At 43.5% G+C, this 18,111-nt stretch overlaps 1 protein-coding gene across 1 annotated transcript in view; it reads right to left on the minus strand.

Moving 5' to 3' along the window:
- Nucleotides 1-12,168, minus strand: part of PLD5 (phospholipase D family member 5) — a 456,985-nt gene extending 444,817 nt beyond the window's left edge. The window contains exon 1 of the mRNA XM_075540593.1: nt 11,980-12,168. Coding sequence (XP_075396708.1) covers nt 11,980-12,168 — 189 coding nt within the window. The remainder of the gene's footprint in view (nt 1-11,979) is intronic.
- Nucleotides 12,169-18,111: the final 5,943 nt, after the last annotated feature.

Below are 18,111 nucleotides of genomic sequence, written 5' to 3' on the forward strand. Positions count from 1 at the left end.
CTCAACCTTCCTAATGCTGCGACCCTTTAATACAGTTCCTTGTGTTGTGGTGAGCCCCCCCGCCCCGACCATAAAATTATTTTCGTTGCTTCTTCAAAACTGTAATTCTGCTACTGTTATGAATCAGGCGACCCCTGTGAAAGGGTCGTTCCACCCCAAAAGAGGTCATGACCCAGAGGTTGAGGACCGCTGATCTAAAACAGATGAGTTTGAAAAATGTTTCCAAGGATGGAGCCGCAGATTTGACAAATGTATTAAGTGTAATGGAAAATACTTGGAAGGTGATAAGGTTGTTATGCAATTTAAATACACAGCTTTGTAAAGAAAATCCGTTTGTTTTTGTTTTGTTTTTGCGGGGGGCGGACGTTCTGATTTCTTCAAACAAATTGAGGAGAGAGTAATAAAGAAGGATAAATAATGTTTTTATCCTTTAAGGATAAATGTAGGATAAAGGGCTTTTTTGTGGCAGGTCTGATAGTCTACCCATTAAGCACACCCCTTTCCTTACCCTATCCTTCACGTCTTTACAGATAATACGCTCTCGGTTTTGAATGAGCATAGAGTGGCCATGTGTCTCAGAAAAGTCTTGCGGTAGGAGTCCTTTCATTTCCCGTGCCAGTGATTGGTTTGGGAACAGAGATTGAGGCATTCTCGGGCAAGGGATTCACGATATAAGTCCAGTAGAGAAGTTTCAGAAACATTTCGTTACTCTTTTAAAAAGGACATGAAGACACGTTCTCTCCTCTGGCCTCAGAACAAACTGTTGTGAGAACATGATCCCCAGAACTGTTGACAACATTTTGTAATCTGGAGGAGATAAATCTGAGACAATAATCAAAGCCCGAGGAGGCAAAGCAGAGAAATGGAAAGAACCTGGGCTCCCTTACAAGGTTACTGAATCGCTGAGTTAACCATCCCTTTGAACTAGAAGTCTACGTTTGTAATACATATCTTTACTACTTGCTAGAGATTAAATTGTGTTTCCCCAAATATGTATTGGAATACTAATCTATACCAATTGATATAATCCTCTTGGGGCAGAGTATCTTCTTTGTTATGTTAATGAGAGCATATAAGAATCAAGTGTGCTTTAAGCCAATCATTTTTTGAGATATAAAAGGAATGGTTTAAGCACAGAAGCAAGAAAGTACAAAGGAGAGATGATAGATGCCATGCCACATGAAAATCACCAGGAAACTGAAAAGCAGAAGGTAAAAAAGAAATGGAACTTCCTCTAGAACCCCTTCAACATCCCCCCCCCCCAAAAAAAATCTTTCTAGAGCAGCTGCCATGTATTTGGACAGTGAGAAAAGCTCATAAAAGCCACCCACTTAGAGAATTCCTGTTCTACAGTCCTAAGAAACTCAGATATTATTCAAGCCATTCTGACTTAGGGATTCGCTTAAGTTTGAGATCTAAGCAAAAATTTTGAAACTAATTTTTGCCAAAAACAGTGAGTTGATTGGTTTTCAGATTTATTTTGAGGGATTTTCTAATTAAAAACTAAGTATGTGTCAACTACTGTCATTCAAGGGATCTATAAAATATTAGCATGCATGAGCTACTAATCTTTAGGAGGCTGTAATCCACAGGGTCTCATCGTTGAATAAACTAAACAAAGTGAATCTTTAATCAGAGGGAAATTATCAGCATGGAATTCTTTGCAATTACTACCTCCATCCATGAAAGCATTTCTTCTACTGTGACATCTAAAAATAAATTCTGAAACAAAATTGTAGCATAGTTTATTTTGGATGTATATATTTAAGCAACACCTTTTCAGAAACTCCGATTTTCAAAATATTGGGAGAAAAGATGTTTTTCCCTGAAGTAAAACATGTTTTCCCTCATAGTAATTTTTTTACATAGATATTTTAAAGGTAGTTTTTAAAAAAACTCTGAAATTTTAACATTATTTTGCAAATCATAACTCTACTGAAATGTACAATAGTATACATTTAAATTTTGGAAAATGCACATTAATTTTAAATAATATTGATCATTTAAACTGTTCTAATTTTTTTAAGTAAATCAAAACTTTTTACCTTGTTCAAAGGGGTAAATGGTTGGTTTTTAACAGGAAGGTTTAGACACCAGAAGTTTCCTAAATAAAGACGTATTTCTAACAAAGGTAAGGGCTGGTTTTCCTCATACTGTTATTAGTTCATTACCTTCTACCGACATCATGGAATGGTGCTGGGGCATCCTCTCTTTTGACTGTATGGTTCCAGATAAAGGACTAGAGGAAAGGAGACCTGCCCTATGAGCTGTGAATTATAAACGGCACCAGGAGACTCGAAATGAAAGACAAATCTAGACCACAATGGCCCTGGGGAATGTGACAGTGATAGACTGGCTCTTCATTCTATGGCTTAATGCTCCCGGAGTTCCGCATCCATAGATCAGTCTCAGCTGCTGAGAAGCCATTAACATCCTCATCTTTCTGCTACTGGTGTATCTAAACAGGATGATGGCATAATCAAGGCAATGATAACACAAGTGTGGGAGAGAAAACTGAAAAGTAATACACAGACTTTATATAAAAGGTAACTGAAAAATAAGAATATAGCACTCACTTGCCAAAACATAAAAATCTCCATTTTCTTCAAGGACTCATGAGAAATGCTGTACCATTCATATAAAAATAGCAAATTGCTGGTACATGTTAGAATCTTCTGTTTATCAATTTATGCACAGAAAGCACTTATGTCTAGAATTTAGCATGGGACGGAATCCCCAGGGGTTCGATGGTTTTCTCTGACAAAATAAAAACATCTACTTCTTGTATATATAATAAAGCAATTGTAATCAGGAATCCATACAAACATACTAATACAAAAGATGATTAGTGGTTGCCAGAGGTGATTGAAGAAAGAATGGAGAGCTAGACTGTGATAGTTACATAATGTAGGGGTGGAGCCTAACCGGTCAGTCAGGCTGCAGCTGGATGAGCTCAGATAGAGGTGTTCAATGAAATAAACCCTCTCTGAAGACAAGCCATTCTCTCTTTCTGCCTTCACCTTCCTGCTATCGAATCAGAGAGCTGCCAGAGTCACCACCATTGGATCCACAAGACTTTGTACCCACCAGCCAGTGATGCTCCTCATTCTGCATCATTGTATGTGGCTTCGTGAGTTTGAAGAGGGATTTATGGACTAGTATCGGACTTATGGACTAGCATCAAACTTATGGACTTGATGTGGACTGGGCGGGGATGTTTGTTTGATATATAATTCCTCCTTGATATAAAGCTCGTTCTTATACATCTATGCCTCTGGATTTGTTTCTCTAGTCAACCCAGCCTAACGCATTGAGTTTAAGGGGTTTGGGGCTTCTGTTTGGGATTATGAACCACTGTGCAACCTATGGTAATGACCACACAGCATGATCATGAATGAAATAAATCTCATTGAATTGTGCACTTAAAATGGTTAAAATGTCAAAAATTTTGTGAAATCTATTTTAAAAATTTTAAAGGTGTGTATAAGTATCTTAATATATACTTAAAATTTTCATCTAAATTTGATTTTTTTTTCTTTGAGAAACATGGCTATTAGGATAGGTGATTGGATTGGTTAAGGATAAATTGTGATTGGTTAGAAAGATAGGTTGGCAGTGAATGGTCTATGAAGATAGGCTGATTTTGATAGGCATCATTTTACAGACTTAACCCTTTTGGTCACCCATAAACTTCACGGAAGTAGATTAACTTCCTGGAAAGAGGAATAGAGTGGGTTCACGAATGACTCTAAGAGAGTCCAGAGCACAACGGCAACATGAGCAACTCTACTCTCCCATTCTTCCATAAGCATACCAGCACCAAATAAAAACTAACTTGTGAAATTTCTGAAAGTAAATCAAAGAGCGATAGTAACTATATGGATACCGAATGAACTACCTAATCTCCTCTTCATGTCAACATGGCCAACCTCTTTTTCCTCTTTGTAAAAAGTCGTTATGAACATGTTAAAACAGCTGCAGCGCACACTCCCAGAGGGTCAGAGTGATCTTTGGCTCTACAGGGAGCAGCTTTATTCCCACATCATTGCATATATCTTTCCAACCTGTCTCGGGGTTGCCTGAGGGACAAAAAGCAAGGTGCTCATTTTGATTTTGCTTGTCTCTGAGTTCACACCAGGCTGAGGAGCAATGGACTAAAGACTGTGAACATCTATATCTGCTTGGGGCTAAACAGGGTCATGAAAGTATAAAATAAGTTCTTAAAGACTGAAAGGAAAATTTGGAAAGAGAATTTCTTTCAGACATCAAAACTTTAAAAGGCATCATTGCATTTGGGGGAGCTGAGAAAGGCCACCCGCATGCCCAAGGCATGCCGCATGCCACAGAGAAGACCCCACCCTTTCATCTTGAACAGAAACCTAAACCCAGTGCAGGTCTCGCTACATTTTAAAGGACGGCTTTGCAAAGAGCCAATTTTCAAACATCGACAAAGGTTTTCATTTTGTTTAGCTGTTCTTGTTTACTTATTAATTTGTTTTTTCCCTCTTGGAACACAAATAAATCTGTTAGATACTATCTTAACATAATTAATAAACAGAAGTGGCGGTGTTCACACAAGTCCAGAAAAGCAATCTTTGTAAAAATAGCTAGAGGAAGTCACTAAACAAATGAGCTTCTAAAGCCTACAACAATTAAGGAAAAGGAAGAGGAGGAAAAGGAGAGGAAGACAAGGGAAGGTGGTGGTGGAGGTGGTGGTGGTGGTGGTGGAGGTGGTGGTAGAGGTGGTGGTGGTGGAGGTGGTGGTGGTGGTGGTGGTGGTGGTGATGGTGGTGGTGGTGGTGGAGGTGGTGGTGGTGGTGGTGGTGGAGGTGGTGGTGGTGGTGGTGGAGGTGGTGGTGGTGGAGGTGGTGGTGGAGGTGGTGGTGGTGGTGGTGGTGGTGGTGGAGGTGGTGGTGGAGGTGGTGGTGGTGGAGGTGGTGGTGGTGGTGGTGGTGGTGATGGTGGTGGTGGTGGTGGTGATGGTGGTGGTGGTGGTGGAGGTGGTGGTGGTGGTGGAGGTGGTGGTGGTGGAGGTGGTGGTGGTGGTGGTGGTGGAGGTGGTGGTGGTGGAGGTGGTGGAGGTGGTGGTGGTGGTGGTGGAGGTGGTGGTGGTGGTGGTGGTGGTGGTGGTGGAGGTGGTGGAGGTGGTGGAGGTGGTGGTGGAGGTGGTGGTGGTGGAGGTGGTGGTGGTGGTGGAGGTGGTGGTGGAGGTGGTGGTGGTGGTGGTGGTGGAGGTGGTGGTGGTGGAGGTGGTGGTGGTGGTGGTGGTGGTGATGGTGGTGGTGGTGGTGGAGGTGGTGGTGGTGGAGGTGGTGGTGGTGGTGGAGGTGGTGGTGGAGGTGGTGGTGGTGGTGGTGGTGGAGGTGGTGGTGGTGGAGGTGGTGGTGGTGGTGGTGGTGGTGGTGGTGGTGGTGGTGGTGGTGGTGGTGGTAGTAGCAATAGAAGTAAAACCTGGGGAAAGAATCGAGAAATGGACATGCATGGTATTCCTGATATCATCCCACAACGCTACTGGTCTTCAATCACTAGTGTTCAATTTTCGATTTCTGGTCATGATACTGAAGTTCAGACAGGATATAATCAAAAACCTAGTTTGGTTCGAGTGGACTTGTTTTCATTGACTTCAGGTTCAACCTGCACTTTCATATGAGTCACTGATGATCGGTTCCACAGTTGACATTGGCAGCATTCTGACTCATGATGTTGAATTTTCCCATCATCTCTTCTCATAGATGGAGTCAATTTGATTCCTGCTTATTCCACCCGGGGAGCTCCATGTGTATAACTGCTGTTTATGTGTTTATGTTATATTTGCAGTGAAGAAATCACAGCGCTTACAAAATTCTCTTATGGAATCTCTGGCATTGTGTCTATCACCAAGACCATAATTCCCAACTAGTGTTTCATCTTCTTTGTTTCCAACGTTCAAATTCCAATCAACAGCAATTATCAATGCATCTTGATTTCATGGTTGATCAATTTCTGACTGAAGAAGTTGGAAGATTTTTTTTCGTCTTTGGCTTTAGTAGTGAGTGTGTAAATTTGAATAATATTCATATTACCTTGTCTTCTTTGCAGAAATGTGAATAGCATTCTATCACAAGCAGCACTGTAAGTCAAGATAAATCATAAAATGTTCCTTTTAAGATAATTTGTGTGTAATACCATTCAATTGCTTCTTTTTTTTACTAAATTATTTTATTGGGGACTCTTACAGCTCTTATAACAATCCATACATCAATTTCATAAACACATTCGTGCCTTATCATGCATACCCATTCCATTTCAATTTTGATACTTCCAATTTTCCTGGAATTGTACTTAATACATGTCACATCCCAATTATTAATGGGTATTTACAGGTGCCTCCTCATTTTGAACTTTTCCCCCCATCAGCAAATTAAGATCCTGAAAGCTTAACTGCATCCATGTCATTAAGGTTGGTTCTATTTTAAGGAACTAGCTCTTCCTCAATTGTATTTTAAGTGACATGCAACCTGATTGGCTCATCCTTTGCCAGCTCTCAGACAGTGTGTCACTGATATACATAAGAGTTTCCGTGACTTTTTTTCCCCAGTAGTCCATCTGTTCCTTCTGAATCTGGAAAATCCCTGAAACTTGTCCATCATGGGTGACCCTGTTGTTCTTTGAAATCCAGTAGAGCACAGCAGCACCCTCTTATGCTCAAAGTCTATGCCGTTTCTCTGGGTAAGTGCTTCCCTCTTTCTTACTATGTTGTTATTGGTTGTATCAATTGACATTCATGTGATAGAACACAGATAATCAGCAATTTATACCTGTCTCACGTGTATTCTTACCTGCACTGAACTCAGTCTCGTGAGACAGTAGCCTACTAAATTAACTATTCCAAAGACTCCAAATACATGCCCATTGAGTTAATTCCAACTCAGAGATCCCCATAGGACAAGGTGGAACTGCCCCTGTGGGTTCCTGAGACTGTAACTCTTTACAGGAGTAGAAAGCCTCATCTTTCTCCCATGGGGCAGTGGATGGTTTCCAACTGCTGACCTTATGGTTAGCAGCCAGTGCATAACCACTACATCACCAGCACTGAACTTGGAGGGAAACAAAAGTAAGGGGTGGGGCAAGGTCCTTGTCTCTGCTGTCAGGAGAGAGCCAGAAAAACAGAAGTCAGCCTCAGAATGGACAGGCAGGAAACAAGCAAGGGTTTGGAGGTCCATATTAGCGTCAGATCACCACAGAATGGACAGGAATCCATACAAATCTCAGTGTATAAATCTCAGTGTAGCCTAAGACAATGAGCTGACCTTTCCAATGGAAGGACCCAGACACTGGGTCCAGGACTATAATGCTGACAGGTTAAGCTCAAACATGTAGTCTGAAGCAGAAGATCAGGCAAGACAGCGGGGTAGCACCTACACAGCAATGACACCTATAGTTATTGTGTGTTGAGCATTTAGTGTGGGCAAATGCTGGGCTTGGTGCTTTGGGAGCCCACAGGAAGACTAATCATAGATGTTCTATTTCTCCTTCCTCTAGGTTCTCGAACTAACCCACTGAAGCATGCTTTGGCCATCAGCAGGAATCAAACGGATATGTGGCTCTTGGGTAAAAGCAGGAAGAGCCATTGCACAATTTCACAGTAGTCCTGGCAACTGAGAAAACCTGTGTCCAGATGGAGCATCCATCAAACCAGGCAACTGGAAAGACAGAGTGCCCCGCCAACTTGCAGGGATGACAAGTACGCGGGGAGACGTGTGATGAACTGACCCCTCGCATTCAGGATTGTTTGCTATTGCAACAGAGACATGGGCTGTCTCATCAGGACAATCCTGTGACTCTTAAGAAGAAATGTGATTTGTATCTTGGTGACTGTAAGTCCTTTAACCTGGATCAGAGTTAAGAGACAGTGTCAGAGTAAAAATCCAGGTCTGTCTTACAAGAGTGCCTACTCCTACAGTAACTCTTTGACAAGAGCCAATTGAGTGAGTAGGAACGACAATAAGGCCGCTCTAGTGCTACAGAAGGCATCAGAAAAGCTCCACAAAACCAGGGTCATGAGCATCGTAGACTGCAACATGCCTACATTTTTAAAAGTTCAAACATAATGTATAACACTGAAGGACGCCTGGTTCTTTTCATGATGAAGATAGTCAAGCCCTGTGGAGTGATTACCCCCAAATTATCCAAAGGGCTGAGCAAACGGGGGTAAATTCGGGACTCAGGGTGCAGTTCCTTACAATTCTGGCCTTGGTGACGGATCCTTTACTGTTTTAGACAATGCCCTTCAGTTTCAGATTATACCTAAGTAAAGACATTTTCCTAAGGAGATAAGTCACAATCTGTGTCGGTTTGCTGTCCTGTGGCAGGTAAGGTACTGCTATTATTCTAGAAAATCTGTCACCATCATTTCAAATGCCAGCAGGGTCATCCACAGTGACAGGGTCAGAGGAGATTCCATCCTAAGAAAGTCTGGCAATCTACTTAAAAAAATAGCTGACATGGCGCTGTGAGATAAGGTTAGAAGGCACTCAAAATAAACGGCTGCACGATGGGCTTAAGCATATCAACCCACATGAAGATAGTGCAGGACTGAACAATGTTTCCGTTTTGCGCAGCATCACTATGAATTCGAGCTGCCTCAATGGCTATCAATAAGGTAGATAACATTTCCAATTGTTTTCTAAGCTTAATGCCTTCAAAATCATGTTATAAGACAGACAGGAGTGTCAAAGAGGCAAGATCACGACTTACAGCTAATAAGACAATATTCTATGCAACACAGGCAATTTTACATTTTCCTGAAATTTCCAAGTAGAATTCAAAGTGAAGAATTTATGGTACAAACTCAACTTCTTTATAAGCTTTTGTGCATGATTTATGGCGGGAAGAATTCACTCATATACATGCATTCCTTAAGTGTTGGCCTCTCAATAACAACATTAAATTTAAAGAATGGTTGAAAGTATTGAAATCCATGTGACTTTTCTTTTGTCCAATTTGGAGATACACCCTGTGGCCTTTAAACTAGAAAAGGAGAGGTAAATTATCTCACTTTTAGAGAAGTGGATGGAAATATATTCTTTAGCTGTCACTTTGCATAATTATTGACGTTCAGATTAAGCAATGCTTCTTAAGTCTGGATGGAGTCCATACGCTGCCACATTTCATTTCAGGGAATTCCGTTATTGTGATGACTGAATATGTGTGTCATTTGAAGTCATAATTTATTTAAACCCTTAATAGTTAAATTGGCTTTTAAAGCACCAGTAAAATAACCGAATAGGCTGTTTTCAGGCATATGATCTCCACCACAATTATTCATTCATTTTCTCAACACAATAAAAACATTGATCTTCCATTTGAGGAGACAGATCAATAGTATGATTTCCACTACTACAAATTGAATTCCATATGACATATTCTTCCTAGTTCCAACAGCATCTAAATCAGGGATGCCACATCTGAGGGCACTTCGAAATGTCCATGGGAAAAATGAAATTTAAAGATAATGGAATTTTCCCACAATCATTTTGAAGTCCCCTTGTATATTTAGAATGCTGTCTTTAATAAAGTCTACATCACCTTTCCTGGTTTTTGCAGCAACGATACACCAAACCATAGTTGTTATGAGTTTTTAAATTTCAAATTCTTAATTAGGAGATAACAAAACTACTGGAAACACTCAGAGCTTTAGTCCAAATAAAATGTACATTTTCGACTAAATTAACTTTTCCATAACACTCCCACAAACATTACTGCATTAAAATTGCCAGCGAATCAACATTTCAAAGGAATAAGGGACTATCTCTCTCTCTCTCTCTCTCACACACACACACACACACACACACACACACACACACACACACACAGCAGAGCTCCTTTTAAACTGTAAGCAAGCATAGACGGAAACACTGAAATAAAACACACACCTACATTTCTCAGGAAATGTAGTTGAGAAAACAAAGAAAAAAAATGTTGATTTAAGTAACAGCAAATAATGAATTATTAATTTTTTAATGACGATAAATGCTTTCATTCGCAGCATCTGAGTGGGAGCACAGATTTACACATTACTTTCCAACAATCCAATCTCCCTTTCATTGATCTCGAATCCACATGAGAGGTGTCTAAACTAAAACTGAGAAAGCACCTTCCACTAATGCAGGTACTGTCTCTGCCTCAGAAGACGTGGTCATAGAAAGCTGCGCTATTGATTTTCAGTAAGAGAATACAGGAAATAGACCAGCTAAAGCACAAAGCCTCTGAACACTTTCAGAATGAAACTTGAATACATTCTATCAACATACTAAGACTAGATCATTCTTCCCGGTACTAAAATCAGATAATATCAAGAACCAAATTACATGAAGATGTTATTTGTCTCCTTTAAGACGAATGTCACTATAGGTCTCTTTAGTTATTCTAGAGCAATTTTTCTTAAAGTGGGCACTGTTGCTTTGCAAGGCGCTGTCCTGGTGGTGAAGTGGGTTACGAACCACAAGCTCAGCAGTTCAAAACTACCTGCCACTTTGGGGGAGAAAGACCAGGCTTTCTACTCCTGTAAAGAGTTGCAGTCTAAGAAACCCAGGCGGCAGTTCTACGGCATTCCTATAGGATCACTGTGAGTTTGAATGACAGTATGGAAGTGAGTTTTGTTATTTTTAGTTGCCCTTCAAGAAGCTTGCCATCCTAGAAATCTCCTTCAGCAACTTTGATGGTCTTAGGGGTCCAAATAGAGCCCTAAACAACTCAAAGCTTTACAGGTCAGCGTCCCTGGGCTGAATCAGGCCCTCAGAAAAACAAAACAAAATCCTTTCATAGTATCACAGGCAAATATCCCTACGGGGCTCCCCCTCCAGGGAAGCCTGTACTGCTGCAGAGGCTGGGAAGCTCTTGGAGAGCTGATAAAACTGAAGTTGGTGCAGCAGTTGGAGATAAATGCCTGCGTTCCAGGAGCTCTAGCGCTTATCTATTTTATCACCATTCTCTACCTGACCCAAATACCAGGTTATTTCCACTTCCCTTAATAGACTCAATTTCGATTATGCAGCTCCTTGGGAAGAAATAGTATCTTTCCCCTAACTAGTGGTGCCACGCTTTCGCACGATTCTCTTCATTTCATTTTAACATTTGGATTAAGGTGGTGTTAATGAGTAAAATTTAAAACTCGGGATCCAAAGTAAATAAATAAAACTCTACATCCACGAAACGTCTTCCAACACACACACAAAACTTTTTCTTGTGAATTAGGTGAAGGTCTACGGAAGAGTTCATCAGTTTTACATTCAACTTCTCATCAAGCCTCCCCAACGCCTTTTTAAAGGAATTTCTTTCCTTCTGAATGGCGAGTCAATAAAGCCTCTCTGAAAGTCGAGGTCAAGGCTGGTCTTTCCCTGCCAGCTCCCACCCTCCGGAGCAGGACCAGCAGCTGCGCTAACTCCCCTTTGTCCAGGCAACTCACAGATTCCTCCCAAGTAGCTCCAACCGAGAGGATCGCCAACCACTCATCCCAGGGGACACTGCAGAAAACTCTGGGCTTGTCCTCGGACCCAGGTTAGGTCGCCAGCGGCCACAACTTCACGGATTCGTGAATTTGCTCGTCACGAGACTGAGACTGAGGGAGACACACCTGGGAAACGCACCCCGGTGAATCCTGCGAGCAAGGCTTGTGGCAGTTCCACCTGCAAGCCCCACGCGGGCACCGCGCGAACCCCGTGCACGGAAACCCCACAAAGGAGAAGCAGTAGGGAGGTCGCCTGGGGGTGTGGGCCAGGCTCTGCTTGGAAAGGGACCTTCGGACCCCCTCCCCGCAGCCTGGCCACTTCAGGCCAGAAAGTGCCCAAGGAAAAGCCCCCAAACTGGACAGGACGCCCTTTTCCCCCCGCTGTCCCCCAAGGGGCTGCGAGGGGCAGGCACCCGCCGCCGCGGAGGGAGGGGCGCGCGGCAGGTACCCGGACCCCGGCCACCCGGAGGGAGCGAGCGAGCCCCTCTTACGTGTTCCAGCTTCTCTTTCCTCCGGAGCCAGACGCTGGCGCTGTAGTCCTGCTGCTTGACGCTGCTGTAGAAGTTCGCGCCCACTCGGGTCAGGTTCGGCGAGGGTTCCCTGGGGCGGCTTTTGAGCCTCATCTGTTCGAAGCCCTCGTGGGGGGAGGCCGAGAGCCACTCGTGCTGCCGGATCTCCATGCTGACATGACAAGGCGGCGGCCGGCGGGGACAGGACCCGGGGGGCGAGCGGGCCAGGCGGCCGAGCGCCAGAAAGCCAGAGAACCGGCCCGGGAAGCCCGAGGGCGCGCGGGCAGCGCTGGGCGGAGTAGGGCGCGGGGCGCGGGGCCGAGCGGGAGGCGGCGCCTGGCGCGCAGGGGGGTGGGGTGGGAGTGGGGTGGGGGGAGGCGCCGGGCCGGCGGAGGGGGAGGGCTTTGCCCGGCGCGCGGGGGGAGGCCGGGGGCGGGCTGACGAGCGAGGGGGCCCGGGCTCCGGGAAGCGGGCAGTGCCAGGTGAGCAAGGCGGGGTCCGCGACGTCCCCCTCGGGCTGGGGTCCCGAGGGGGCGCCCGCACGCTGGCGTCCCTGCAGCCCCTCCGGGGACCCGGACCGGCACCCTGGAGGGCGGCGCGGGGCGGGGGCTGCGGGGCTGGGGTGCCGCGTGGGAGCGGCCGCCGCTCGCCCAGCCCGCCCGGCCCCGCAGGTTGGTGCAGTGAGGTGCGCCGCCACCGCCGAGCTGAAGCCCAGAGTCCGGCGGGTCGCTGCGCCCACCGGGGCAAGCAGGTTGGGCAGCCGACCCCCGGCCGCGGACTGATTGATCGCTCCCAACAGGATGCACCTTTTCCTCTTGGCTTTTCACTTGCCAGCGAACAAGCGACTCGAGAGAAGTATGGAGCTGGATTTGAAGGAGATGCTTGGGTACCACCGCCGCCCCTCCCCCACGTCCATTCCGCACCCTCAGCCTCACCCCGCCCCCGACTTGTTCTTTCTGTAGCTTCCATCGAAAAGTTCAATAACTCCCCCCTTCCTGAGTCCTTTTGTCCCATTCCTGAGAACGGAAACCAGAAGCTTCCTAGTAACTCCCAGATGATGACCACCAGGACATGATTATTGGTTAGTTTTCTCTCGTGCACTATTTTCACATCACAACAAATCCTCCAGGATGCATTTTTACCTCTGTAAGGGTCGATGGACCACTGCTTCCCAGTCCTCGTGCCCACCAGGAATGACGCTCTCAGTGGCCCCGCCCCACCCAAATCCAGGAGAAGGTGATTCCAGGGCCTAATTACAATGTTCCGCATGTGGTGCCCATTAACGGGACATAGCCCCAGTGTGGTGCATTTCTCTTCCCCCCATTCCACCCCTCTATCTGCTCTGCCTTCCAAGCCTAGTTTTAAAACGAACATAATGATGATTAAGAATAAGGTAATATGTCAGTAAATAAATCTAAAATATCCGTATACTGTCTAATATTAGAACCTCTGATGGTGTAGTGGTTACACATTGGGCTGCTGATCTAGCAGTCGGCAGTTTGAAACCACCAGCTGATCCTCAGGAGAAAGAAGAGGCTTTCTACTCCCATAAAGATTTATGGTCTCAGAATCCCAGCGGGAGAAGTTCAATTCTGTCTCACAGAATTGCTATGAGTCAGAATTGACTTGATGGCAGCGAGTTTGCTTTGGTTTGCACTTTGGAGTCAATATCTTTAAAAAAATCAAAAATATAAGCAACAACAACAACAAAAACCCAAGCCTCACTGCTTATCAAGTCAGGTCTGATTCATAATGACCCTATAGGACAGATTAGAACCGCTCCTTTAGGTATTGGGGGCTGTAAGCCTTTACAGCAGGAGAAAGCCTCATCTTTCTCCCCAGAATTGGCTGAGGTTTGAACTGCGGACCTCTCCTTAGCAGCCCAGAATGTAGCCAGTTTTGCCACCAGGGTTTTAATGTCAGTGGTCTCTTGGGTCTGTTTCAAAGCCTGACAAGCATATGCAGGAGTCCCTGGGTGCCACAAGTGCTTGTTAATGCATTGGCTAATAACTGATAGGAAGGGGGTCCAAGTGTACCGGAAGGTTCCTCTGAAGAAAGGCCTGGCAATTTACTTTTTGAAAAGTTGACCATTGGAAACCCTGTGGAGCACAATTCTATTCCTTACCCTCAGCTGACAGGACCTGAAGGCAACTAGATTTGTTCTTTGTTTGTTTGTAGCATACTAACTCCCGAGGATACTTTAGATCGTAAAGGAAATATAAAAAGTAAAGCGAACCACTTCTCGAGTCTTAGCAGAACTGCCCACACTGTCCCAAACGGTCCTACTTGGATAATGGCTTCATATTCAAGAAAGAAGTTTTACGAGGGTCAGCATTGCATCTTGTATTGCTCTGTTTTGCCATCAAGTTCATTCAGACTCACAACAACCCCATGAACAGAAGAGAAATGCCTTAGAGAGTCTCCTGAGCTGTAATCTTTCTGAGAGCAGGTGAATAACTGGTCTTTTCTCCTGAGGAGTTGCTGATAGGATCAAATAGACGGCCTTTCAGTTAACAGACAAGATCTTCACAATTGCACAACCAGTGCGCCTTCATATCTTTCCAGGGCCTCCAAATTAAAAGATGGCACTTTAAAACAATAGTAGAAATAAAGAGGAAACTGAAAACAAATTCCCTAACTTTTATTCCCACCCCCTCATACCCACCTAACTTTTGGTTAGTTTAGGTTGTTTTTCTTAGGCAGCATTGTAACGTGTAATATGTAATATGTGGGATATCTCCCACAGCAGCATTGTAACGTGTAATATGTAATATGTGGGATATCTCCCACAGCAGCATTGTAATGTGGCAGACTAGTGGGATATCTCCAAATCTCACAGTAATTCTGAAGAATGAATGTCATTAACATCAGAGTCCCCGGGTGACACAAAGTGTTTGTTAATGCACTGGCTAATAGCTGAGAGGGAGGGACTTGGAAGGATTAAATAAATAAATAAAATTTTAAAACGAGAAAATAAAACATTGCAGTGAAACGTGCCAAGACCTGGCATTAGAAAATCAGAAGTAAAGAACACACTCAGCACTTTTTAAGTCGAAAGATTAGGAGAAAAAGACATAAAGCTGAAGTTTCGATATTGAAAGATTCTATAACCCAATTATCGATTGATGCTGGAAATAGCAAAAGAAGATAGACAGAATACAAAGTGTCACTGTACCAAAAAGAATTGGGTCAACCCAACCATTTTGAGAGTGGGTGTGTGTTCAGGCATCAATGGTGTTGAAAGAAGTTCACATTGCACGGAAGACATTAGAGCAAAACACAGCTCCGCAATCGATGAAATAATTTGCCTAAAAAATGTAATCACTCACTGATGTTGACTCTGTCTTGCCCACAGGAACGCTATAGACCAGAATAGAACTGTTTCCGTGGGTTTCTGCGGCTCTACAGGAGCACGAAGCCTTGCTTTCCTCCCACAGTGCTGGGAGTGGTTTCAAACTTTTTTCCTTGTGGTTCGCAACCCAATGGGTAGCCCACTAAACCAACAGGGCTCTGATAATTTGTGTCAGCATCATTAAATGAGTATCTAATTTAAACTCATAATAAACATAATGAAATATTATTTATGAAAATAAAATTATTTCTTCATGATTCTGGTGTAGACAGGGGAGGGAGGAAGTGGGAAAGCTGTGAGGCAGTTGGGCCCATTTTCCTCTTTCTCAGGTTCAGGAAGATAATATAATTTGGGAGCTGGCCTTGACCTTGTTGCTTGGGATAGCCCAAGGTCTTGTTGCAAGCGAGTCATTTTTTGTTGCAAGCTCACTGGACGGAGTAGAACTGTCCTTCGGATTTCCAAGACTGCAAAACTTTATGGGAGCAAACAGCCTCATCTTTCGGCTGAGGACCAGCTGGTGGATTTGCATCACTTACATGTGGTCAGCAGCCTAATACTTCGCTCTCTACAATCTTAAAAAAAAATGGTTTTCTAGATTTACTTTGGCCCCAAACTTTTTTTTTTACATTGTTTTAATTTGAAGGGGTGGAGGCACTTTCTTACTGTTTGCTACAACTAGAGATTCAGAATCTTTGTTTTAGAATCAAGATTTACTAGGGGGGAAAATGAGACAACCCTTTAGCTGAAAATCTAAAGTTAAACCTGAATCTTTCATTAATTTGTTTGAGACTTGCACTCTGTAGGCTTTTTCTGTTTTGGTTTGTTTTTGCCTTCTTGCAATTTCAACCTTCAAAAGTTTTTAAAAGGCTTCTGGATGTCCCACCCATTTCTTTGAGACATAATGTCCTACACACGTAGGAAAGGAGAAAACCATGTTCCAAGAGAAAGAGAAAAAGAAAAAAGTGGATATATTTACCAAAAAAGAAAACAGGCAGGAAAATCAAGGAAGGTAAAAGCCTGGAAACATCAGGGCCATTTGTGCCATCTACAAAATAAAATGTCTTTTATTGATATATGAAAAGATTTATGCTTTCATGTGTCCCAGGGTTGAACTAAACCTTTTGTTGGATCTTCTGAGGGACCCCTTTGACTCCGAGCCACTACATAGCATGTGTGTGAGATGACCACACTCACCGTTCTTCTTTTGGAGAGCTCTATGGTTAGATAGAGAAGTTCCAGCGACCTAGTGGTTATGCCTAGGCCCGGAAACAGCAAGGCCAGCAGTTAGAGACCATCCGCCTTCAAGATATCAAATGATGTAGAGCGTTCAGTAAATCTGCTGCACAGCTCCCTTTGAACGTTGAAAAGCAAGCATGTTGCTTTGAAGACTAAGATGCACCCGACCTCAGTCGTGGCGTTTTCAATTGTCTCATATGCATGTCAAAGTTGGACATTGAATAAAGAAGATTGAAGAAGAAACAATGCATCTTAATTAGGGTCTTGGCAAAGAATATTAGAAGTACCATGGACTGCCCAAAGGACAAACAAGTCAGTCTTGGAAGAAGTAGGGACAGGGTATTCCTTAGAGGCAAAGATGGTGAGACTTCATCTTACCTACTTTGGACATGTTGTCAGGAGAGACCAGTCCCCAGAAAAGACATCATGCTGGGTAACGTAGAGGGCAGTACAAAGTTGAAGGCCTCCTAGGAGATGGAGCCACACTCCGGATGCAACAATGGACTCAACCATAGAAACAGAATACACAGAATCAAGGGACTGAGAGCATGACACAGATCTTTTAGGGATAGGATCTGAACCAACGGGATGGCACCTAACAACAACGTGGGCGACAGTGGAAGCCCAGGATTCCCACATGGATCAAGCTTCCGGCGAATTCGCCGGCCATCGCTCAGGAAGTAAGTAGCTTTGCTGTCAGACCAAGAGCACGATAAAGTTGATTCTGGCAGATGTAATTAGGTTAAAACGAAACACCGTATCTCTCTCTTGATCTCCCCTCTGAGTCATGTTGAACTTGTTTCTGTTTTCAACATTGTCTGATTTCCTTTTGATTGAGGTTTTTCTGTTTTGTTTTTTATTTTGGTTTACGTTTTGTAAAAGTTTCTGTATATGAAATCCAGAATTTTCTGTATATGAATAAGTAAATACATAAGGGCAGTAACGGGATTAATAATCACTTCAAGACATGGCAGGGAAAGTTGGGGGGAAATGGGGAGCAAACATCATGAGTACCGGAAAAAAGTGTTCTGAAATTTACTGTGGTAATGATTGCACAACTCTTATTAATATGACTAAATGATTAAATTGTATGATATGTGAATTCCATGCCAATAAGCTATTTAAAAATAGAGAATACTGAATTTCATAGAGTCTAAATCACCTGCCTACATCTATGTGTCTAATAAGTCATGAAGTTTAAGCTAAAGTCATTAACTCTAAAGTTATTAACCTTAATAAGTTTTCTTCAGTATTTGCAGATTTTAAAAATCTGATATCTGTACTTTTTAGTGCTTACATAAGAAGCACTGGTGTGGCAGTAGGTTAAGCATTGGGCAGTAGGTTAAGCATTGGGCAGTAGGTTAAGCTGGACAGATTTAACCCACATGCAGCGGTTCTATTCTGTCCTATAGGCTTAGTCTAATTTGGCATCAACTAAACAGTAAGTACTGGGTAATTGGTGTGATTTTGGTTTCTGGTACATGTATATACATTTTTTTCAAGTGTTTACTTCTACAAAGTATGAC

The sequence above is a fragment of the Tenrec ecaudatus genome, chromosome 1, assembly GCF_050624435.1.
Source record: "Tenrec ecaudatus isolate mTenEca1 chromosome 1, mTenEca1.hap1, whole genome shotgun sequence".
Taxonomy (NCBI): Eukaryota; Metazoa; Chordata; class Mammalia; order Afrosoricida; family Tenrecidae; genus Tenrec; species Tenrec ecaudatus.